The 23973-nt window shown below is 40.2% G+C and overlaps 1 protein-coding gene across 1 annotated transcript in view; it reads right to left on the bottom strand.

Moving 5' to 3' along the window:
* The window catches only part of LOC115804505 (neural-cadherin), a 158379-nt gene that overhangs the window by 70715 nt on the left and 63691 nt on the right, over nt 1–23973 (bottom strand). The window contains exons 6-13 of the mRNA XM_030764986.1: nt 22210–22459; nt 17291–17433; nt 11986–12158; nt 9082–9250; nt 6469–6639; nt 5967–6139; nt 4375–4542; nt 1584–1833 (exon numbers count right to left, since the gene is read on the bottom strand). Of these exons, the coding sequence (XP_030620846.1) occupies nt 1584–1833; nt 4375–4542; nt 5967–6139; nt 6469–6639; nt 9082–9250; nt 11986–12158; nt 17291–17433; nt 22210–22459 (1497 nt within the window). The remainder of the gene's footprint in view (nt 1–1583; nt 1834–4374; nt 4543–5966; nt 6140–6468; nt 6640–9081; nt 9251–11985; nt 12159–17290; nt 17434–22209; nt 22460–23973) is intronic.

A 23973-nucleotide genomic window follows, 5' to 3' on the forward strand; every position in this document is an offset into this window, starting at 1 on the left:
ACAGCCCAGAATAAAGGGACATATGTCAGGAGGACACTTAGGGACATCCAACTTATTGGGTCAAATGGCCAGTCTCTAATCATTATTTTCAAGGTTTTAATTTTCACTTGATGAAAGCCATAATCCATGAATTAAAGAAGATGCCCAAATCCATTACAAGCTTCACTCTCTTCTCATTCCGTCCCTCTCAACATCCCCTCCTCAGTCTCTCTCACCACTGGACATGTTTTAATTGAAGAGGGAAGTAGTGAGGAGAGAGTGAAAATAAATTATTTCTCAGAGGTTTCTCCTGAAAACTCATAAAAGATACAACGGTTTCAATAATCAAGAGCTGGGCTGTTAGGGTCAGAGAGAAGAACCTGTCCCTGCGTGGTAATCTGAGATCAGACTTCCAGAAATTTACGAGGGCTCTGGTGTCCCTTCAGCAAAATGGCACCAAATGTCCAAAAGCAACATATTTTCAAACTTTGGTTGTATGGCGTTTTGTAAAATAACAGGCATCAATATGTTTAAACATATTTCAAGCAATTCACTTGCACACTCCAGATGGACCATGTGTAATCCCTTTTTAATTCCACTCTCGTAGTTATTTGCTTAAAGATCCAGTTATTTTGCTGAGGCAAAACGGGGCTTATTATTAATATGTATCTAATAATGGGTCAAAGGAAATATAGTCCTTCATCAAGTTTATTTCTTCAAACCAAGAGAATTATGGCATTTCAAATATGAACTGAACTTCGCTGCTACTGGAGGCAACACAGAGTAAAATACACAAGGAAGAAATGAGAGAATTTAAGAGGCAGACATATTATAGAAATGGAAACATTGATATAGATCAGAAAAAGGCAACATTCTGTAAAATAAGGGATACTCAGCAGTGTTAAAGCAAGGTTTGGCTTGAGGGAAAGGATAATAAGGCTTTAGAGCAAATTCAAGAGGATTAAAATGAACGATTAAGTCATCCAAAAGTTTAAAGCAGGATTAAGACAGAGGAGTGGTTTATTCAGGTGAGCATTGAAGCTTAACATAGTAAAAGAGATATGAAGAATTGGTCACTTTTGAACATGAGCACACTTCACAGTAAACTAAGTCAAAAGCTTTTCTAATGAGTGATTATCTGAAAAAAAAAAGAAGAAAAGAAAGAAAAGGGAAAAAAAATCCCTTCAAATACCCTGTACAAAACATTGCAAATTACATTTTGCAAATAAGGTAGATTATGTCCAAGGTCAAGCACTGGGACTCTCTTTAATATGAAATACAGTACTAATGACACAGCTGTTGCATTGTTGTTGACACCTTGTTGTTTCTTGTACTGCATTTTTTGAATTGAGTAGATGTTATCTGGCCTTTGAATTATTTGTTGTTCAACAAGTGTTTGCACAACACTCACTACATAAAAACTGCTGTAGTATTGGTATTTTCATTTGAACTGCATGTCAAATTCATTTTCTCCCCGTCAGAGAAGTCTAGCTTAAGCACAAACTTATTTCAAAGCATCTTACATCTTTTTTGAGGGGGAGGGCTGGCATACTGAAGCATGTGATAAAATGATGTCGATATTGCACGACGATGAATGCTCATACCTGTGATGTTGACATAAACTGTGGTGAAAGCTGCCAGTGGTACAGGGGCGACATTCTGAGCTCGAACTCTCAGGATGAAATTCCGCGTCGTCTCATAGTCCAATGGCTCCGCCACCAAAATTGATGCTGACCCATCTTCACGATTGGGCGTCAGGTAGAACCGGACTGGCATGTTTGTCTCGGGTACCATGCCATCTTCGAGGTTGTAGGTCACTCTGGGATCGCCCAAGGGTGAGGTTGCCTTAACAGTCTGACAGGGCAAGAGATATGAGTGTGTAATTAATATTAATATTTCTAATTATTGTGAGTGTTTTTTGAAGGCATGTGAATTTATAAAGGGATTCTTAAGTTTTATGATCTATGAACATTTTGTATTTGTCAGTTGTTAGGCAATTCAGTTGCTTTTGCTCTTTAAATTATAGATGTTCAATTCATGAAGTTCCCTTTGAATATTTATACAGTAACAACTTATAATAAGAGCATAATCTATAGATCAAATGTTACTTTATACATAATATATTCAAATATCCTTTTCTGTTTGTTCTTCCTGTCTGACAGTAGAGCCATACTGTTTATAAGAAGTAACAGTACTTCTGCTTGCACTCTTTACACTCCGGCCGTTTTGCCCCAGTGAAGTAGCGTCAACTTCCTACATTACAATTTCCCATCAATCGCACAATCCGCTAAGTTGGCCAGGGAGGTCAAAGACTACAATGGGCTTTTTTTTAGCACATGTGGAGTCCTAGACTGTTTCTTGTCACCAGACCACAGAGCACTTTTCCTGGGAAGCTGTTGCATGCATGGAGGTTCACGTTGCTCTCCCCAGATCCTCTAGTCCATATTTTATTTCCCTAAGCACCTCTGACACTTGCTCATGCAATCAGCAAGTGCAAAGATAGTTTTAAACACTCCTAAAAAACTAAGACTTGGAGATCCAATTACATAATAACACTAACATACAAAGTCACAGTCCTTTTAAGTGTAGGACCCTCTTGTTAGTTTTCCTCTCTTTTCACCCAGCCTTTAATCCACACAGTTGGTAAATTTCTCATCAGTCTCCACTCTGGGTTTAAAATCATTTTGCTTAAGTAGAACAAAACAAGCATTTCCATTCCAGATCAATTCAAATCAAGTGAGCTTCATCACTCCCTGCCTTAATGTGAAAACATTTATACAGCACATCAATAAGAACACAAAAAACTTATAAAAGAATAACTTCGAACTTCATCTTCATGTGTCTCTCTCTCCCTCTATCTGTCTATCTATCTATCTATCTAGAATCTATAGAAGAGATAGATGGATAGATAGACGAGAGAGAGAGAGAGGGAGAGAGAGAGAGAGAGAGAGAGAGAGAGAGAGAGAGAGAGAGAGGGAGAGAGTCTATACTTGCCCAGAATATTGTCTGTGAATTTTTCATCTGCATTTTTAATGGACTTAATAGGTTATAAAAGAGCTGGGGAGAAATTCAGCAATTTAAATACTGATGCGTTCATTGCCCAAAAAAAAAAAAAAAAAAAAAATAGTAAATGAGCATGAATAATCCAAGGATAGCGATTGGCTGGCTCCCTAGCCAGACGGCATGATGAAGTCTATTTAAAAATAGAAGAGAGGAATGAGTGAGTATGTGATGGAGAGGAAGGGTGGAAGGGAGGGATCTGGATAAAGGCCCTCTCTTTAAGGACACAGAACCTCAGCGATCCCAGGGCAAACAGAAAGAGAGAAATAGATAGAGAGGGAGCGAAAGAGAGACAAGCAGAAAGAGAGAGCTAGAGGAAAGAGGATGGCCCCTTGTGATGTAATGTTCTGTAAAATGTAAGACACTTGAGACTTGTCGTTAGTGAAGTCAGAAAGGGTGTGTGTGTGTGTGTGTGTGTGTGTGTGAGTGTGTGTACGTGTGTATCTTGTGACAGGCATATCCCACTGCATGAGCACTCATGTTTCTCTGGTCAAGCGTAATTCACCAGTGGCTGTCATTTCACGTTTTGAGAAGATGATGAGGCGGTCTGGAGGGTCTCTGTACTAACTCACACTTCGCAAAACTGTCTACAGGTCCACGCACTCATCTGAGCAATTACATATCTAAACGTCTCATTTATTAATGAAAATCACTTGCAAATTTATTCATGAATGTGATCACAGATGGTAAGGAGTGTGGAGGTGGCGTGGTGTGTTAGGAGTGCCATTTAGAGCCATCATTTTCATTTGGAATTCATGACTTATCATTCCACCACTGAGCTTAAATTTACATCTAGATGCAGAATAAATGGTAGGATGAGAGGAAGTGAATGTGAACCAGTTCTGCACAACTGGGTATTGTAAGTGTTTTAAAATGAGATCAGATTTGCTATTTTGTCCTTATGTGAAATACACTTGACCAGGATCACCTCAAGAGACATAGCCTACGCGTCCGAAAATGGCCAATTATGAATAATTATTCATGATCACATGAGCTGAATGAGTAAGCAGTCTTCTGAAACACGAGCTGCCTGCCATGGCCTCAGATCTTCTCATGCCAGCTGAGATTACAGTCTGTGTTTGCTCTGTACTATACGGCACCCGACATTACTCGTGACTCATACAAGCCTGCGTTTTCTCCCTTGTTCAGAACTCCTTTTTGTATAGTGAGAAACCTGATTTCCCTACAGTAACTCATTCCACGTTTCTGATCCTCCTTTCAGGGGTATTTTCTTAGCCAAGTGTCGTTAGATATGCAGTGAAGTTCGTGCAGTCAGAGCAGACCTGTTTGCCAGTCGTAAATATTTATGTTTGGTGGTTGTTGATGTTTACGCACCACTATGGAGGTGTCTCTGACAGTGTTTTCCGGAATGACCACTTCGTAGCTGCTTTTCTCCCACTGTGGCGGCTGGTTCTTCACATTGGTGATGGTGACAGCTAGCTCCACAGAGCTGCTCCTGTTCCCTCCATCTGTAGCAATAATTTCCCGAGTGATGTAGGACCTCTGTAACCAAAGCAACAGTGTTATAGGGATATTCTTTCTACCTCTAATGGCTTTGGTACTTTCTCTGGTTGGAAAAGACACCACAGTATATTGACTTATGTAGCAAAATGGCCATATCCTTTCTCTAAATGTGCACTGTTCTTTTGTGACATTGAATTTACCCGTGAGTGATAGAAGCACGAGATAGTAAAGGCTCAGATCAATTTTAGCATTCAGTTTGAGTAACCAATATATTGCTTTCATCAGTCAAAAGCTGTTCACAAGAAAAACAGGACAGGACAGTAAAAGTGTCTAAAAAATAAACAAAAGCTATCACTGTTCTATTTCAATGAATAACATGTTTTTTTTTTTGTTTTGTTTTTTTGGTTTGGTTTGTTTGTTTGTTTTTTTTGGGGGGGGGGGGGTACATTAAACTCTGCTATGCTAATAGTCCTGTTTGCACATAGTGAGAACAGATAGCCGCATTAATTCACCAAGTCAATCAGGGCAATGCCATTCTGCCGTCATCACAGAGTGTCTGTAGTCATGGTAACAGTGTCACAGACATTTACTTAGCAAACATACCCTTTGAAACCACAGGTTCAATCTAAAGCCTAAACCAGCTTCACACTTAAGAACACGCAAACACACACACACACACACACATATGTATATGTGTATATGTATGTATATACATATACATGTGTGTGTGTGTGTGTTTATGTGTTCTTAAGTGTGCAGCTGGTTAAGGGGTGAGATTGAACATATATATATATATATATATACAGATACCCAAGCAGACACTGGTACGTGCAGCTTCAACTGCAGGTTTTTTTAACATTAGGAGTTGTTAATCATTCTTTAAGTTAGGACATGGTTTGTCCCATTGAGTTAAGTGGTTGCCTTTTAAATGGAGAGAAGCTCTTAGAATCCTTAAAATGAATTTAAATTAAAAAAAAATATTAATTGTGCAACCTTTGTGACCTAATAAAAAGTCACTGCGGTCGCTGAATGATGTAGCTGCTTTACCTGTTTCACATCAAACCCTGATGAAAAACATTCATATTACTGCAGCTCATTTCTCTCCTCACTGCCCGGCTCTCAATCAACATTCCTTTAGGGCAGCTAGGTTTGAACAGACTAACCAATGACTCAGTGAATTTAAATCAATTGCAAACGGATGTATGAATCATCTACGAAATTAGCTGGCTCTCCTCACACTATCTGTGCAGACTGGAAGCTCCTTTAATGCCAGTTTAAAAAACAAATGTAATCAACCTGACGATCTGAAAACTGACTACTTCGAAAATTCATAATTTATCACAAACAGGCAAATCACACCCTTCACAGAAAATGACATTTTAAAATTTTTCTTTCGTTCTTTCTTTTTATTTGAGTCTTAACTCAGATCACATGATCAGAATTTTGATTGCTGATTGGCTGACCTGAGAGATGGGTTGGTTTACATAGATCCAACCAGTAACAGGGTTCACTCTCAGGTACTCTGGCTGCTCTTTAGACATGGAGTAGGTGATAACAGCGTTGGAACTGTAGTCATCATCGTGTGCAGCTACACGAAGGAAACTGGTTCCAACCATGGTGTCCTCACGGAGGAAGTCTGTGGGAAGGTGAGGAGTAGCTGTGAATATGTATGTTAAATAACTGATAATGAATAACAGAAGACTGTAAAGCCAGTAAAATCATGCAGGGGACCAGCCTGGTCTGCACATGTATGTTTGTGTGAGCATCTATGTGTGTGTCTATGTGTAGCTGTTTGTGAGACCATGTTTATGCTCTTTGTGCACTAATGCGAGTTGTGCTACATATGCCTTGTATAGTGTCACTTTTCTACAGGCGTCTGGGTGTGTGTGTGTGTGTGTGTGAACGACTATGTCAGTGAGTGTGTCGGTGGATATGTGTGTAGGTATGTCACAATGCTCCACTCACATTCATATCGTAAGTTCTCAAACTTGGGACTGTTGTCATTCTCATCCAGGATCAGTATATTAAGCTGACAGATGCCAATGAGGGGGTCTGCAGCCTGGTCAGTGGCTGTTACAGTTACAGCATACTCCCTCTGTCGCTCCCGGTCAAACCTCCGCGCTGTGACAATCACCCCTGTCACCGCACAAAACCACAGTAAGCAACATAGGCAGTCGCCCTTGTGCCATTTTATTTCCATGGTAACCAATATTGACAATCACTCAGTGACATCACATCCTTGAGGTAACCAGCAATGACAGTTAATCTTGTGGCATCATATCTATATGGCAACCAACACTGTCACATAGCTCCTGTCATAGAGCATTGCCATGGAAACTAACAGTAAAAGCCCCCTCCTGTGACATCATGTCATATCATCTCTTGACAAATGAGATAATCAGTAGCTAAGTTAGAGAGAAGTGAACCCCCACTTACTACTGTTGCTTTCCTCTCTCCCCTTTCTTACGCGACTAACCTATATTCAATGTCAAATCTTTTGCTTTACTGCACCTCAATTCAGACCAAGGTCACTGCAGGCATACTTTGCGTTCCTGCCCAAATTCCCATGTCCTCTTTTCTCTGCGTCTACAAAAGGACCCTTGATTGATGCCCAGTGAACAGTCACAAGTATTTCATTTCTGTAAAGACAGCAGGCTGAGAACAATTTCTTAAATACTGTCTTTTTCTTTTCCATATGAGTGCTGGCACATTTTTGAAAGCCTATGATTAAAGTGAATTAGATTGAACTTTTAGAATTCATGAAAACACTTTATGGCAGGCTGCCTTCTGCTAGTAGTGGTAGAGAGAAAGAGACAGAGAGAGAGAGAAAGAAACAGAGATGTTGAAGAGTATCAAGAATGTTGAGCATTGACCAGGCATGATTGAATTCGACCAAAGTTAGTGTGCCGAGCGATATAGGTGTGCTTTTCATTTTCGAGCTATATAGACATTAAAAAAAAATCTAACAGTGCCACACCGGTTATGATGTTTTACATGAACCAAACAAGAAAGAAAGCAAGTAAAAGATTTAATGCATGTAGCTTCTTACGTCTACACTGTATTTTAGAGACACTGCTATATAACCAGATTAGAAGTGGATTATGGATTTAACTGTATTATGCAATGAATAAGCTTGCAAATACATTGATTTTTTTTTTTTTCAGTTCGTGAGCCATTTTGAGCTGTCAAATTGTTGCACTGAATGTTGCTAAGCCAGCAATGTTTGCAATTGACGGAATTGACAGTTTTCAAAATAACAGCTGTATTGATAGTAGGCAATCCACCAAACAGTGATTACAATCCGTGGGTACCACTTCCAGATCCAGCACTAACAAAAGATTACTGTGTCATAAGACCACAAGTACAGTGAAAATCTTTGGGGATCAGAAAAAGTGACATCTAGACTGTCCTGTAGATTCATGTTTACTCTAAGTTAAACTTCTTTGCCTTCCGTTATTGTGCCAATGGTAAAATGTACATTAATTGTCATTAAAAGTTATATACGAGGTATGCTATTTGGGCTATTATCTTATTATCTATAATTATATTAACAGTTTTACATAAACTGAGATATGTGACGCCAGTCTCCTCAAGAAACTGGAAGAAATACTTTTTCCAAAATGTATCTATTGTTTTCAGGCTGATAATAGTGAGCTGCAACTTTAATAAGACTTGACAGAAACTGTCCATAATTCTCCAGTTTTTGATAGTTAATATGCCGAAATATTTAATCAAAACAGAAATTTTGTGTCTTTTAATAAGTACATTCTGCTTGATCACATTTAATTCATCTTTCCACTTTTACTTGTACACTTTAAAAAATGATTTGTTGTTTTAACTTAAAAAAGTGAGTAACCTGGTTGTCTTAAGATTTTAAGTTCTATGAAAATCATATAGTGAGTAAGCGCAGTGAGGCAATCAAGTTGCATCAAATAAAGATAGTACGTTGATCTGACTAATATTCTAAATCAGAGAGTGTTCTATCAACTAAAGACTTAACGCAACAGGTAATGTGACTTGAAATTATTCATCATTTCAACTCATTTGAGCATGGAGATGAATTGAATTAACTCTGAAGTTTACGTTAACTCAACAAACAATACATTTGTACTTGTCCGTTTGTAGTTGCATTAATGTGTATTTTTAATTTGTCTTGACTAAGATCTTACTCAGTTTAACTACATATAGCTCGTTGTATTAACATTTCAAGAAATTGACTTGGTTGCCTTAAATATCATAGTTCTCTTAACTCATCACTTAAGGTAACATGACAAAAGCCCTTTTCTACACTGTAAAAAAAGGATTTGTTGACTAAACTTAACCCAGTCAAGTCATCTCTTTGCTTTGACTGAGTTATGTCAACGTGTGGTATCAAGTTCATTACACTTAAATACACTAGTTCACACAACTTGCAGTTTGTTGACTCAACTTCCTGTGTCAAATAATTTGGACTAGAAAATGTCTTCTATATTTAACACAGCTGAGACACAGACCAATCATAATCTCACTGTAGGCTATATCTGTCAGCCTGCAGCTCTGGACTATTGATGATGTAATAGATCGGGCTAATTGCTGTACCTGTTTCTGGGTCAATGTTAAAGGCAGGTACAGTGCTGTCTTTGTGCATGAAACCATAAGTCACTTTCCCATTGGCCCCTTCATCGGCATCCACAGCATGAACCTGTAACACAAATGTTCCTGCAGGCTGATTTTCTAACACCGAGGTGCTCTCTCTGTACTCCTGACACTGAGATAGAGACAGACAGAGACAGACAGACAAACAGAGAGAGAGAGAGAGAGAGAATTATGTTATTAGTAATTATAAGGTCAAATCATTGCCTATTATGAATAAACAAATGAACTGCACAAAGCTTTTACATTTTATTACTTGCCATTTCACACCATATAAAATAAATCACTATTCTTAACAGTTGGCAGGGAGGTCAGAGAGAGAGAGAGAGAGAGAGAGAGAGAGAGAGAGAGAGAGAGAGTGAGTGAGTGAGAGGGAAGCAGGGGGAGTAAAAAAAAGTAAAAAAAAAGACAGAGAATGGCTATGTGCGTTATTAATCTCTCTGTTCTGTTCTGCTGAAGTTCATCAGTGTTGTATAATTGAAGCAGCCTTGAATCAATGTTATCCTGGAAAATCCACGGAGAGAAGTGTAAGCCTGGATAATTCATCTCTACTGCAAGTCCCACACACCTACCTCATCCTAATCCCTGTGTGGTTCTGCATGTGTGTGTTTGTGTGTGTGTGTGTGTATGTGTGTGTGTGTGTGTGTGTGTGTGTGTGTGTATGTGTGAGTGCATACGAGTCTGGCCATCGACTGAAACTTCTATCCTGCTTCACGTTGGTATTACATGTGTGAGTCCGGCATTGCTTTGGGAGGAAAAGTGAAAAAAAAAACCCAAAACAAAATTAATCATACTAACAGCAGCGTACACTTTGATGACCCCCCCCTGACACCTAATTAATGACGAGAGGCCTTGTGTCCTGATTTTCAACCTCCCTATTAGCGAACAAAGACGAGTCTCTGGGTTTGTGGAACCGATCCAACGAGGTTCGCCTTAAGTCTCTGGAGTTGTTTCTTTCAAACAATAAGCCCCCTACTTAAAATAAACTCACTCATGCACCCAACCCCCCCTCCCAATACACACACCCCACCCACCTACATGAACAAACAGAAACTATGGGTTTAAATAAGGGCCCTCCTCATAGGAGCCAATGAAGTTCACAACACAACCACAGGAACAGCCTCTTTTTTCAGAGAAGTACAGAAAACCTGGGAGAGAAAGGCAGAGTGGGGAGGGGATCGGGGTGAGGGAAAGAGCAGAAGATGAAAGTATTTCACTCTCTTTTCGACCCCCATTTTCTTCGGTTCAACTCTAAAGAGAGATGGAATAAGACAGAGAAAGAGATCCAGAGAGAAATAGACAGATAGAGAGAGAGAGAGAGAACAAGATGTGCGAAGAGTGGGAAAAAAAAAGAAAGAAAAAAAAAGATGTGGAATAGCAAACAAGCCATGCCCCATGCCATGCCGTGAGAGTGTAAATGTCTTCTTCTTCCCCCTCTCTCTGTCTCTGTCTCTCTCTCCCTCTCTCTCTCTCTCTCTCTCTCTCTTGCTTTTTCTCTGAGGGGTATTTCCTACAAAGGTTTTGGGTTCAGGGATGTCTGCTCACTGTAGAACCAATGACATATTACTGCTCTCCTCAGGGAAGCTACTTGACCTCACTTTACAAAAACCTGACACTAATTTACCTCATACCCCAATGTGTGAAGCTCAAATTGAGCGTACAGAGGCTCTGAAGAGAGCTGGAGCCTTTAACATATACGGCAAAACACTGTCTAAACCTGAAGGCCTATGGAGCCTTAGACTCCTCTAACTATCTCCTGGGCTTCTCTGCTCACATATTAAATTGAGATGTTAGCAAAAATCAGGTGGACCTGTGATGATTCGGCAGATATTTCAAACACTTAATTAAAAAGCCCTTAGATGATCTAGAAATAGAGTGGGTCAGGCGGCTAATCACTTCTCTAGAGAGTAGAAGATTGTAAAACATGAAGTGCTCAGAAAGAGAGAGATAGACAGAAAGATGAAGAGAGAAAATGTAAGACACAGATGAACAGAGAGTGTGAGGTGTGAGACAGAGAGAGAGGGAGAAATATGCAAATGGGAAAGAAAAGATAGTATGAGATGAAATGGAGGAAATGAAGACAGTCCGTTTCCCCTGTTCACCTCTGTCATTTCAGTTGTAATCTATTGTATCTGCTTTAGCAATTTTGTCAATTTGAAAAGCCTTGCCAACAGAGCACTTGAGCTTAAACTTGACAGAATGAAAGAATAGTAGAGGGACCAGGGGAGGGAAGGAAAGAGAAATAGAATAATATGTGTACGCGAAAGAAAGACAGAGAAGGATAGTGCAAGAGAGAGAGAAGGAGAGAGGGAAAGAGAGAAACCATAAGGGACTGATTAAGCCATATTTGCATCAGTGTTGTGCCAGGGCTACTCTTAATGAATTACAAGGAAAGAGTAGATCCATTTGGAGAGGAAAGTAAATCAAATGGTCGTCTGCATGAGTGTTATGGTACAACGCTCCGAAAAAGTTATTTATGATGGTTTCAAGTCATTCTGACAATGGCATTACTCTTGTTATTCTTGTGCAGATGACATAACAAGCTCTGAAGTTGAATCAATCACACTCTTGATCATGACCATAAGGTCATTTAGGAGGCCAGAGGAACACCATACACAGTTCTGCCTTCATAACATTCAAACCGTTCAAATACACTGTAAAGAAAAATCTCAATTTGGAATGTTTTGTCATTTATGTGGCCATGATATCCCTGTAGTAGGTTATAAAAGCCACTGTCATGAAAGGCACTGTTATGAAAGGTACAGTTATGAGCTTTTATGTTGACAAAGTGATCAGAGGCTAAAGTGTACTTCACATATCACTAGAGTCTGAATTGCAGTACTGTGTCACCTTTTCAAAAACTGGTTTGTTGTTGTTGACATCATCTATCCCCACAATGACCTGAGCCGTGGCAGACAGGGACTGCGGCCCCCCAGAGGCGTTGTCGTCCGTCGCTGTGACATTGAGCACATACTCCAACCCTTGAAGCTTAGGGGGCGGGCTGGAGCGGAGGCGGATCAATCCTGAAAGGATCCAATCAGAAAAGAGCTTAATTTCTTCATCTCGGTCGTTAGAGGAGAGTTTAAATAAGCAGTCATCTGTCACAAACACAAAAAGCGAAAGCGATCAATGAGTTGCTTCCACTGATAGCAGAAGTATCACAGCAGCCGCATCCCAATTCGTATCAGCTTCGGCTATTACATGAAAAGCTAAACTGCAAACTCGTGTAGGGTGCGGACAAAGGATTAAGTAGAGGGGAGATCGAACAAATAACATGAAAAAAAAAATTAACATTTGTCACTGAAATTTTTTTGATAGTTCCATCCAAATACCAGCATATAGGCTACTTCTCCCCAGAAACCTTGAAGCTGCTGAAAAGGTGAAATTGACATAGACTCATTACCTATTGCCTCGAGAGGGTTTTCTTTGTCGTGTATTCTGGTTTATTCTGCTCTATTTTGTCTCCAGAAGACGTAAGCCGAAGCAATTTTATAACTGGTGTTTAAGAGAGGAAGCAAACCTATTTCTTTCAGTCAGCACACGAAGGTCACACATTGACATACTTACTGGATTTCAGTGCGTAAGAATAAACAAGGTACTGTACTATTGTATTGAAATAACATATTGGAAAAATTGTGTGGACAGTTTCATTTCAAAGAAGTAATCGTGACAGTAGTATTTGTGAGTAATTGTGATTGCGTATGTACTGTGAGGGTGAACTTCCCCTTTAAACAAACACGTACTCTCTCAGTAAGACAGCCATGTAAAAGTGTGTCTTTCACATGACTCTACCCTCTCATCGGGTGACTGCTACTCACTCCCCTCTGCTGCTCTTACTCTGGTCTATTTCTGAATAACAAGTGCTGTGGTAGTGATCTCTCACGTGTGTGTGTGTGTGTGTGTTTGTGTGTGTGTGTGTGTGTGTGTGTGTGTGTGTGTGTGTGTGTGTGTGTGTGACATCTCTGAGGATGTGGAGACCTTACTCTCACACTCTCACAGAATGCTAAGGCTTGTTTGGATGTGGAGTCTGCCTTCTTATCAAAGTGAATTCTGAGAAATAGAGTCAAAATTACAGAGGCAATTTCTCCTCTATAGTGATAATGTCTGTAGTGAGTCACGCCTGTGTCCCTTTAGCGACTGGGGTCCCTATAACATATGTGTGTTCCCTTGTAGACCCTGATCTCCAGGTTTATACATGTTGCAGCGAGAGGGAAATTTTTCCATGCTTTGCTGTCTCACCCTCTCAAAGACAGTTTAATCATTTATTTGTGAGCCCCCCCCCCCCCCCCCCCCCCCCAATCCCGTGTGTGTGTGTGTGTGTGTGTATGTGTGTCATGGAGAGGTAAGCATACATATTTTTGTGTGCTGTGTGAATATGCAGGTCATTGTGTGTATCTGTATGAGTGAGAGTGTGTATACACATTTGCATGGGTTTGAAATGTGTGTGAACAAGCAGAGGTTTTAAATATGTATATGTGAGAGTATGTGTCTATGTTTGTGCAATCATTTTGGGCAGCCAGTGCACGTTCTGTGTTTCACCTTATCTGCAGAGATGGAAAGAGTCACTGCTGGCATGACCTAATGATTATTCTATATATTCTCATCACCTTCAAAGCAACCGCATTAGACCTGCACTGGACTGGCTTATAATTTAAAATGTTGGATGACTCCTATCTGCATCACACAGCGAAGGAACATTAAAGAGAGATGCACACAACGACTGACAGATACAAGGCAAGAACTCCATACACGAACACGCATACACAGACACACACACACACACACACAAACACACACACACACACACACACACACACACACACACACACACACACACACACACACACACATCCCCTCTAAGCTGATTTAAATGCATGGTGCTAGTCCTTTTGTGACACAGTTCATCGTCAAAAAAAAGAACATAATCAATTCTAATTCAATCCGAATTCTCCTCTCCCAATGTCACAGAGCCACAGGGAGTGAGGGGTAAAAGTTTGAGTTCAGTGCATATGTGTGTAGCAGATGAGAGTATGTGTGTGAATTTGGCATTTTGTGTGTGTGTGTGTGTGTGTGTGTGTGTGTGTGTATGCCATATTCATATGATGCTTGTCAGAGGATCTAGCCCTGCTCACACAGACAGCTGTGTGTCCTGCGGGCGAGAGGAGCTGTTGATTCGCCTGGTTTTACGCCGAGTGGGAGGCTAGTGATTGGGAAACATATTGGCACAAAGAGAGACATGTCATAAGTACTCAAAGCTCATGTGAATATGGCCATGCACGCTCCCGCAAGCACATACAGACACGCACGCACGCACACACATACACGCACACACAGACAAACACACTCACATATATGTGCACACACACACGGATGAAAGTACAATAGTAAGAAATCACCCAGCGGAAACACATTTATCCAAGAGACATACAATAACATTGTACACTTATTAAAAAAAAAAAAAAAAAAAGATTCTGATGTGAAAAGACAGAGCCTTTGGTAAAGGGTTTTTTTTTTTTTTTTTTTGTAGTGATTGTTGCTTTTGTAATCATGCAAACGTTTGATGCAGAGAGAATGTGTCTTCAGTGAAGTCCGTGTAAGAGATTTCAGCGGCGGCGGCTGCGAGGCATGTGATTAAGATGAAACAGATTTCATGGCCTTTGGACAGAGGGCATCTGTAAGAGAGCGCGTTTGCGTCTGCGTGCGCACTGAGCCACGGGCATGCCAGCGTGTGAGTGCGTGCGCACTTTCAACGCATATGTGCGTGTTTGACTGTGTGTTGTTTCTCTATTCTCTTTAACACACAGCATACATCATGTCTGCGGATGACTCTGTGTGGAGCGGGGGGGGGGGGGGGGGGGGGGCTAGGTTAACGCAGCCAGAGCACATCAGCACACGCTTCGGAGCCGGAGAAGATCTTTCTGCAGGGGGTCCAACAAAGAAACGTCACTTTCGATGAGGAAAAGGAGGGGGGGCAAGCTACTGGCCCTCATCCCACGCCAGCTCTCATTAATGTTTCGCCCCCAAAAAACAGAGGATTGAGAGAAGGAAGGAGCAAAGGAGAGTGAAAAGCTGATGTACCCCAAAGGGAAAGATTGCTCTGAGGGAAACAACAGTATTAGGGTCATTTATACTAGTCCAAAGAAAGGAATCAAAACTGCACATATACACGGCAGGCTGCTCTACTGCAACGTTTTGGTTTTTTTTGCTTTTGTTTTGTTTTTACAGATTTTATATTATGTTTTGTTTTTGCAGATTTTATATTACATATGAAATATTTTTGTGTTACACATGTTCCTTTGAATATAATCGTTGCATACAGGTATTTTTCTTTCTCTATATGAATACTTTTCTTTGTATGTGCATATGCATATATATTTATACAGACCTGCATAAAATACTGCAAAAACACATTAAAGAACCATAGACATCCTTCCTAAATAAATACATTAAAATCTTCATGTTATATAAAATCTAAGCCCATTTAAACCCATGACACAGATAAGGGCTCTATCTAATCCATTTACGTGTATGATCACAACACAGTTTTGAAACTCCTTGTTTAGTATGAACGCAAGGATGGTACATCATAATCAGCACAATCATAACTAGTTCAAAGAGCTGTCTAAGAGGATCTATACATGCTCGGCGCTTTGATATATGCTTCAGACGGTAGCAAACCATGTCCAATGCAGACAGGCTAATAAGCTATACATATAAGCTATCATCGAATGGTCTTAGATGCTTGCTCTTGCATCAGTCTGCCAAACCTCTCTTCTCTTCACGATATTCATTTATTCATGGGTTCTTGAAGGCCTTGAGATGACGGAATCTTGTTTAAACCCTGCTCTGTTGGGGGAGGGGGGGAACAACACAAATAAAAGAAAATAAAAACCTGTCAGGAGCTGTGTGCTTTAGATGATCTGGCTGATTATCGGCCTAAACATTTTCCCGCTCAGCGTTAGTAAAAACGTCCTTCACGGGACAAGACGAGATGCTCTCTTTGTATTTATGTCTTTAATACAAAAGGGCTGATCATCTTATTGACTCCACTGTTTGAATTCTTAAAGTGGCATTAAATCAAACAGGACGTATTCCTCTGTGAGTTACCATCAAATTAACCACGAGCTTTCACTGCAGCTTTCTGTCTTGCCCCAAAAGAAATGATCGAATAGAGGAAAGCACTAACATCTAATGAATGATTGAGAGAATTTCAGGAGAGAGAGAGAGAGAGAGAGAGAGAGAGGGAGAGAGAGCAAGACCTGACAAAGCGAGGAGCAGGCATAATAAAACAGGTCTTTGATCTTTAAGAGAATGAAGAGCAGAGAGAGCCAGGAATAAAAGAGGAACCCAGTTTAAGGAACTTGTGAGTGCCCGGAATAAGCTGCACATCTGGGCATGCATTCCGGATGCTTGGAGTTCTATTAATTGTGATTGGAGTCATTTTTTTGTATATCTCATTTGATGTTTCTTATTGCAGAGCCAACAAGAGCATTTTAAGTTTCTTTCTTTCTTTCTTTCTTTCTTTCTTTCTGTTTCTAAAGCCAATGTTCTGTGATATCTTTAATAATAAAATAATACTGCTTATGTTAACTTAGAAAGGGTTATTCTTCACAGCTCAAGAGTAAATTAACTGAAAGTGAAAATTTCACCTTATTAACCTTGAATTTGTTATGCCTCATTGTTTGTGTTATAAAAGTACGAGACCAAAGGAGAGTCTTTCGTTGCAGCATAGATATCTGTGGTACACTCAGTATCGTAATTTTCATTTAGTCTGACTAATGTTTCTCTGCAGTGGGCTTCACCTCACATTCAATACTCCACAAAACAAAAGCTTTCAGTGATTAAAAACATTTACACGTCATATCAAAGCAGTGGTTTAAAAGTGTAATTGTTTGTATCAATACAATGGAAAAAATCAGTGATATATTGCTGAAGGCTTCCCATTCTCTGTGATCTCAAAAGGATTTGTAAAATAGTAAGAAATGGATCAAATTAGTGCTTCAACAAACTGACTTTTTTCCAGCATATGCATAAGAATAGGACAATACAAATCAATCAGTCATCTGAAGGTTAGCGAGAGGCAGACTAGAAGACAGAGTGAGAGATACAGAGAGAGATTTTGGACAAAAGAGAAGTAAGACCAGTATTCTCTCACCTTTCTGGTTGTCAATAACGAAGTTGCCTTCCTCATTGCCTGATGTAATTTTGTATGAGATACCGTCACCATCCGGGTCCTTGGCAAGTACCGTGGCAACCAGAGTGTTTGGTCCAGCATCTTCAGAAACAAACGTCCGATAGCTGTAGACATGCAGAAACGCACACATAGGCTTTACCTTTCATCAGCACCCTACAACTCCTGTACAACGCTAGATTTGGAGTGTGAGGGTGAAAATAGGGATAAATATGACAATATCAGAGTGCCCCATGTCTGCATTTTATGTCTGTTGATGTTGTCAAACACAAAACATCACGAAAGCTGTGTGAGAGAGAGAGAGAGAGAGAGAGAGAGAGAGAGAGAGAGAGAAACAGAACAAAAAGAAAAAAATCACAGAAGTTGCTGATGCAATGACAGGGTTTAAATCCTCTACTGGCTTTTCCCACCTGCAATCACTGCCAGTTGTGTTTCTATTGCAGAGACCTGGATTCGAACACAGGACTCTGTGGTGGTGGTGTGTTAGTGGTGGGCTACTGCCTGTTTTTAGCATAAATTTACTATTTTAGTATTTGAAACAAATTGGTATTATGTTCTTGATGAACTATTACAAACTATGTTTCTATGGCTTTATAAAGTCCACTTCTTACTGCTGCTAATGATTGAACTGCCCATGAAACATGGAACTTCATAATAAGGAACCCTCACTGGGTACAAACAACAAATCAAAAAGCCCTTCATAACCGTCACAGAGAGTCATTTTGCACATCTAACATTTACCCATTTAGTGTGTCTAGCTTAAAAAATGATGTAAAATATCTCTTCATGCAGAAACTATTGAGAAACCATTGCAATTTCCAATCCTTCAACAAGCTGGTTGTTGCAAATGACCAGAGTGCCTTTGTGGATTAAAAACCTTCTTATGTGGATAAGAAAGTTATCCATTCCTACTCAACACTTCCACCAATATTAAAATGTTGTGCTTATGCTGAGCAGTTCAACCAAGAATAACGAATATGACAAGCAAGCATGATTTCTCCTATTACTCAAATACCACCCTGTAAGTTATAGAAAAACTTTTCTTTCCAAATACGTGTAAGTGTATGGTTTCGCCTGTGAACTTTCAGTTTCACATTGTGTCTACATCCATAATTATGCAAATACCAAGAAATGCCAGCACGCACTGTACAACAGAAATCTATGTCATTACGAGTTAAAGGCCATATTGAATTGCCACATGAGACTGACATGTCTCAACAATTGAATAACCTCTAGACCTAGGAATGAGTGACAGGGTTGACACATGTCTCAATTTGAGCGCTGGTGACCCCTAGATCCCAGCTATGGGTGGATTCACCCTCGTACTCATGATGTACTTCTGTGTGGCACATCAGCAAGCCTGTCAAATCCATCAGAGCTAATAAGCTCCTGTCCAAAGAGTAATAACATTTAAAGGGCACCACAAAGGGAGAGAGTGAGAGAGCACCATTGTCTTAACAATAAGAAAATATAACAAAAAAAACCAACAAAAACCCAGAAACAAACATCCAAAAGGATAATCTTCTCTGGTGTCTGTTGTTACTTGCTGCTATAGAGCCGCAGGACACTGGAAAGGTGAACATCTTGTTTTTGTAAATGGAATGCAGACAAGCATAATTGAAGCCCAAGAGCAATCAGAAAGGGAACATCAAGACAACAAAGGTATTCAAACAGAAGAAGAGAATTCTCTCACACAGGAGGAATGAATCCTTTTGTATGCAGTCCGTTTCATCATTTTTTAGTATTTTTCTGTGCCTTCAATATTGGCAGAGACGGCAGACGGACGAATCAAAAGAGTCCTGTAGAAATGGCTGTCTTATTTTCAATCAATTCTTGCCTGAACCCAATGAAAACTTAGAGTTTACAGAGCATAAATACAGGATCGGTTCATCTTTGTCGCTCTGGCAAGCTGAACGATCGAACAAACAAGCAGAAAAAAAAAATGGAAAGAAAAGTGAAAGAGAGAGGCAGAGACAGAGAAAGAGAAAGAGAGAGAGATAGAGAGAGAGAGACATACTGTGAGAGGAAGAAGCAGACAAAAAACAAGTTGAAATTGTACGCAGAGACGATAAAATGAAAGTGATGAAGAGATGAAAGTTAGAGAGTGATGGGAAGACTGCAATCAGAAGACAGTTATAGAGATGGATGGAAGTGAAAGAAAGGGGTTTGAGAGGGAGGTAGGGAGCGGCTGAACTTGTCATCCTTCTTTGGGACGGGGGCTGATGGATGGTTAACGCAAGAGAGGTGGCAGGCGTTTCATGTAGGCGATTTATGTTGTCGCCATGGAGATGCCTTTCCTCCCCCTACCATGTTTCCGTGTGCCACACCCGGTTCACAACAAACGACATCACCGACCTGTAATCTGTCACCAAGCTCAAAGGCCTGATATCAGTCACACACACACACACACACACACACACACCACACACACTCATACACACACACACACACACACACACACACACATACACACAGAGATGACTCAAAGGATTCATTCTGAGACATTCTCTCTGAAGACTCTAAAAAAGGAGCACCTCCATAGGGTGAGCCTGTCACCCATCACCTAAAAATGTTTCAGTTACCCCCTCCCACTTCAATCCATCAGGCATCCATGGCAACAGTGTAGGTGTCACAGCCTGTGACGACTGATTGACAGTGGAAACAACCCAGAGTTCTGCCATTTTGTGAAAGAGGAGAGACAGAACCCAAGCAACACAAACTTGCCTGGGGAATCAGTGTATTCTCCACTGTGTTGTCCTCTCTTTCTCTTTCTCTCTCTCTCTCTTTCTCTTTCTCTATCACTCCCTCTTTGTCTCTCTGTCTCTCATTACCAAAGCCATCAAGCCCATTTCCACCAAAATACGTCCAATTATCATGAGGGTCACAAAGCAAAACAACAACAATAAGAAAGAATCAAAGTAAACTAAACAAGTGGCCCAGGGCCATTCACTCTAACAGTCTCTCTCTCTCTTTTTTTTTTTTTAATTTAAAAAACAAGCAAAAAAAAAAAAAAGGGAAAAACAAAACAAAAGAAAACAAAACAAATCTTGCCGCAAAGCCACAGTGCAAACAGTATAAGCGTATTGTGCTTTTCTCTGCCTCAAAATATTCCATAAAAAAAAAAAAAGCAAAAAAAAAAAAAGCAAACAGTGATGGAGAGCGACTTGCTCATGCTCTATTCTCTCTCCGTTTTTTTTTTTTTTTTTTTTTGCTCTCATGCAAAGTCAACAGACAGCTTGGTTGAAAGCTTAGTTTCATAAATATCTTTCTGTCCATCGAGCCTCGTTCCTGTCGCTCAGGTTAGTGGAAGCAAACATTCCCCTGGTAATGATGTGCCGACGCGAAACCTAGCCTGAGTGACAAGGCTTATTTTCTGTCGTGAGCTGAGCAGCTCGTCACAAAGCTCTTGCAAATTAGGCCAGTCTGACAGAACAAACAGCAGCCACAGACATCGCAAGTTATTCAATTACTCCCCTCCGACACAAACAACGCCTCTTGCTCCTCCTCGGTAATGTGACGATAGATGGAAATAACGAGGAGGGAAGTTAAGATGAGAGTGAGAAAAAAAAAAAAACTCCAAAGGAGCATAACGAGATGAGGATGAGGGAATTAAAAGGGGCATAGCGAATTCACCATTGTTAAATGAATTGTTAGCGTCTAATTTTTTTTTTTTTTTTTGGTGTTCCTGTAATTTACACTGACTAGAGTAAATGCAATTTTAATGAAAGCAACTTCTTGAAAGTAGGTGTAACATATTGAGGGAATTCAGTGAGGTGAAATAACTCTGTTACGACTTCGACACAACTCTGGCAAGTTTTACATGGAGGAATCAGTACTCACACATTTGCTGCAGTCGAATCTGACTGTCTGACAGACAACTGGGGAGTCAAGAGCCTCACATCACAATACCTTCAACCAATCTTCATCAATACCTCCTGCTAGTGCTCACTGATTCTCACAGTGACTGTGTAACCTACACTCACAGATGCAGTTACACAAGTACAGGAGCACTTTAGAATATCACCTTATCATAAGTATTTACAACAATGTAGAGCACTGGCATGTGCAATGAACTCTGTGCCACTTACACTCATCTGAACATTTCAAATTTACAGTGTAAGCAGAAAAAAAAAAAGTACACAGACATTCATTCAAACACATTTGGGAGTCAACCATACGAATGCACACAAGGCAGATTTTCAAGCTTTCAAAAATCGCCTCAAAACATCTCCACTGCCACCTCCATAACCCCCTTCTGTCCCTATCTGTTCTCTGAGTGTCTCTACAGAATGACTGAAGGCATGGATGATTGAATGTGCCTCTTTGTTTGATAGAACTAGCTGAAACGCACTGTAGGAGCCAGCAATAATGCTGTGTGAGACAATGTGGCACTGGTGAGCTATGAATGATTCAGAGAGCTATGAGGAACTGCTACTTTCTCTGCTGTTTGACAAGCATGAAATCTCTATTCAATTCCTTTCCTTTCTGGATACAAATTGATTTATTCATTTGCATTTGGAATCACTGTGCCCTCTACTCAATTTGATTGGTCTTTTTTAAGCCCCCTACATTTGGAAAATATCTCTAATACCTTAATAGTCACTAATGGTGACTAATAGTCACTAACAACACATGAAAGCAAAGATACTGGCCCCCAGTGACGAAGTTATGTTACTGTGACAGCAATGCTTGTCAAGATGATTAAGAAAATGCAATCCCTTGTTTCATCAATGTTAATGTAGAAGAAGAAGAAGTAGAAGAAGGAGAAATCAGTGATGATGATGATGATGATGATGACGATGACGATGACGATGACGATGATGATGATGTTGATGATGATGATGATGATGACGATGACGACGAAGGGAATAAAGGTTACTCACACATGCTGAGAGAACTCAGGTGGTTCATCATTAACGTTTGCCATTCGTATTCGGACGGTGGCGGTGCCCGTGCGGGGCACTTCCCCCTTGTCCACGGCCATTACAACAAACTCATACAAGTGGTTGGGTCTCTCGTAGTCCAGTGGGCCCGCCGGGAATATGGTGCCATGGGCCGAAATCACAAAGTCTGGACTTAGTGTGTAATACATGATCTCTGCATTCTGCTCCGAATCACAGTCACTGGCAGACACTGGAAAGAGAGTGAGAGAACGAGAGACAGAGAGAGAGAGAGATTTTAAGGTGAACTTTACAAACAAGTACACGCAAAACTACAAAGGGAGAAAGAACAAAGACCACATGGGAGTCCAGGGACCCATTCAGTAGTTCAACTAATATGGACCAAGGGACGAGGAGGTCTGAGTTTACAGCCAGACTGGAGACTGCTAACAGCAGCTTATTCATTCTGAATTAAAATACAGGGCAAATGCAACTCCATGCAATTTAAAATGAACTCATCACCTAAAAGAATCATCGTCAAGAGACATATTATCAAGGAAGTGTTCCGGGTACTGTACTGCATGTGCTTTGGAGCTCTCCATTAAATAAATATCTCTTTGGGGCGTTCCACAATAAACATTCCGCCAAACTCTTATAAAAATATTGAAATGAAAATGGAAGAGAAATGGCTTAAATAATAAGATTCTATTGTCATTGTTTGGCATATAAACAATGGTAACCTCTTTAGGTGAGATTTCAGTATGAATTTGTCTTGTTAAAGCACAGACTGTGAGTTCCTGTGCACTGTGTAGGAGAATAGACAATTGTCCCATATTTCATATTTTCAAGCTTCTATATTTTTTGCTATCAAAGTTTTTCTCACAGCTTCATTTAATTTTACAACGGTGTCTTAAACGTGTATTGGCCCATGGTTATCTCTCTATGGCAATGTGTCCTCAATGCACAGCACCATACGTTTCTAAGACTTTCAGCCACTGTTTGTTGGATTGGATTTAAAACACAGCGGACAGCTGAGTGACATTGTGCGGTTCAGTAATGCTTCTGATTAAGTTGCACGACATGTTGAAAGCTGCATTAGGGACAGAGCAATCCAGAGGGGGGGGGGGGGGGGGGGGGGGGGTTGTCTGTTTCCTCTGGGGGTCTGACAAGATTACCATCAACCTGGGATTAGTAACTACACAATTTCTGCCCATAAATCTCCTTTTCCCTAAGTAGAACACCACAGTTAAATATTCCTTTATTGTTCATTTAGCTTGAGATTATGCTGACATGTGTCCACAAATACATTTATAAATATAACATTCAGAATCTAGGGCAAACATTAACCTCTTTCTTTAGGTCAGAGGCCAACAGCTTTCTTTTGCCTCACTTTTAATCTTAAATATCTGCAGCCCAAGGGAATTTAACAAGACAAAAAAAAAAAAAACAACTTAATTTAGAAAAAAAAATATTGGGCTCCTGAGATATGTACCTTTTTACAGTACTTTTTTTTTTTATTTTACATGAATTCAAGCTGTGCTACACATGTTGACTACGCAGAGGAATCCAGGGGAGAGTGAATGGTTATATTCCCTTGGGTGGCTGCCTTATTCAGGGTTGCTATCTCACTCTCTGCTAAATGGCAGTGACTGACAGTTGGGTGCTTATGTTATAGCAGTTACAGGTAAATGAACAATACTCTCCTCCAAGCAATTTATGTTGAATAACTAAACAACTCAACACATACTGTGAGAGGACAAATGCAAC

The sequence above is a fragment of the Chanos chanos genome, chromosome 2 (assembly GCF_902362185.1).
Source record: "Chanos chanos chromosome 2, fChaCha1.1, whole genome shotgun sequence".
Lineage (NCBI taxonomy): Eukaryota > Metazoa > Chordata > Actinopteri > Gonorynchiformes > Chanidae > Chanos > Chanos chanos.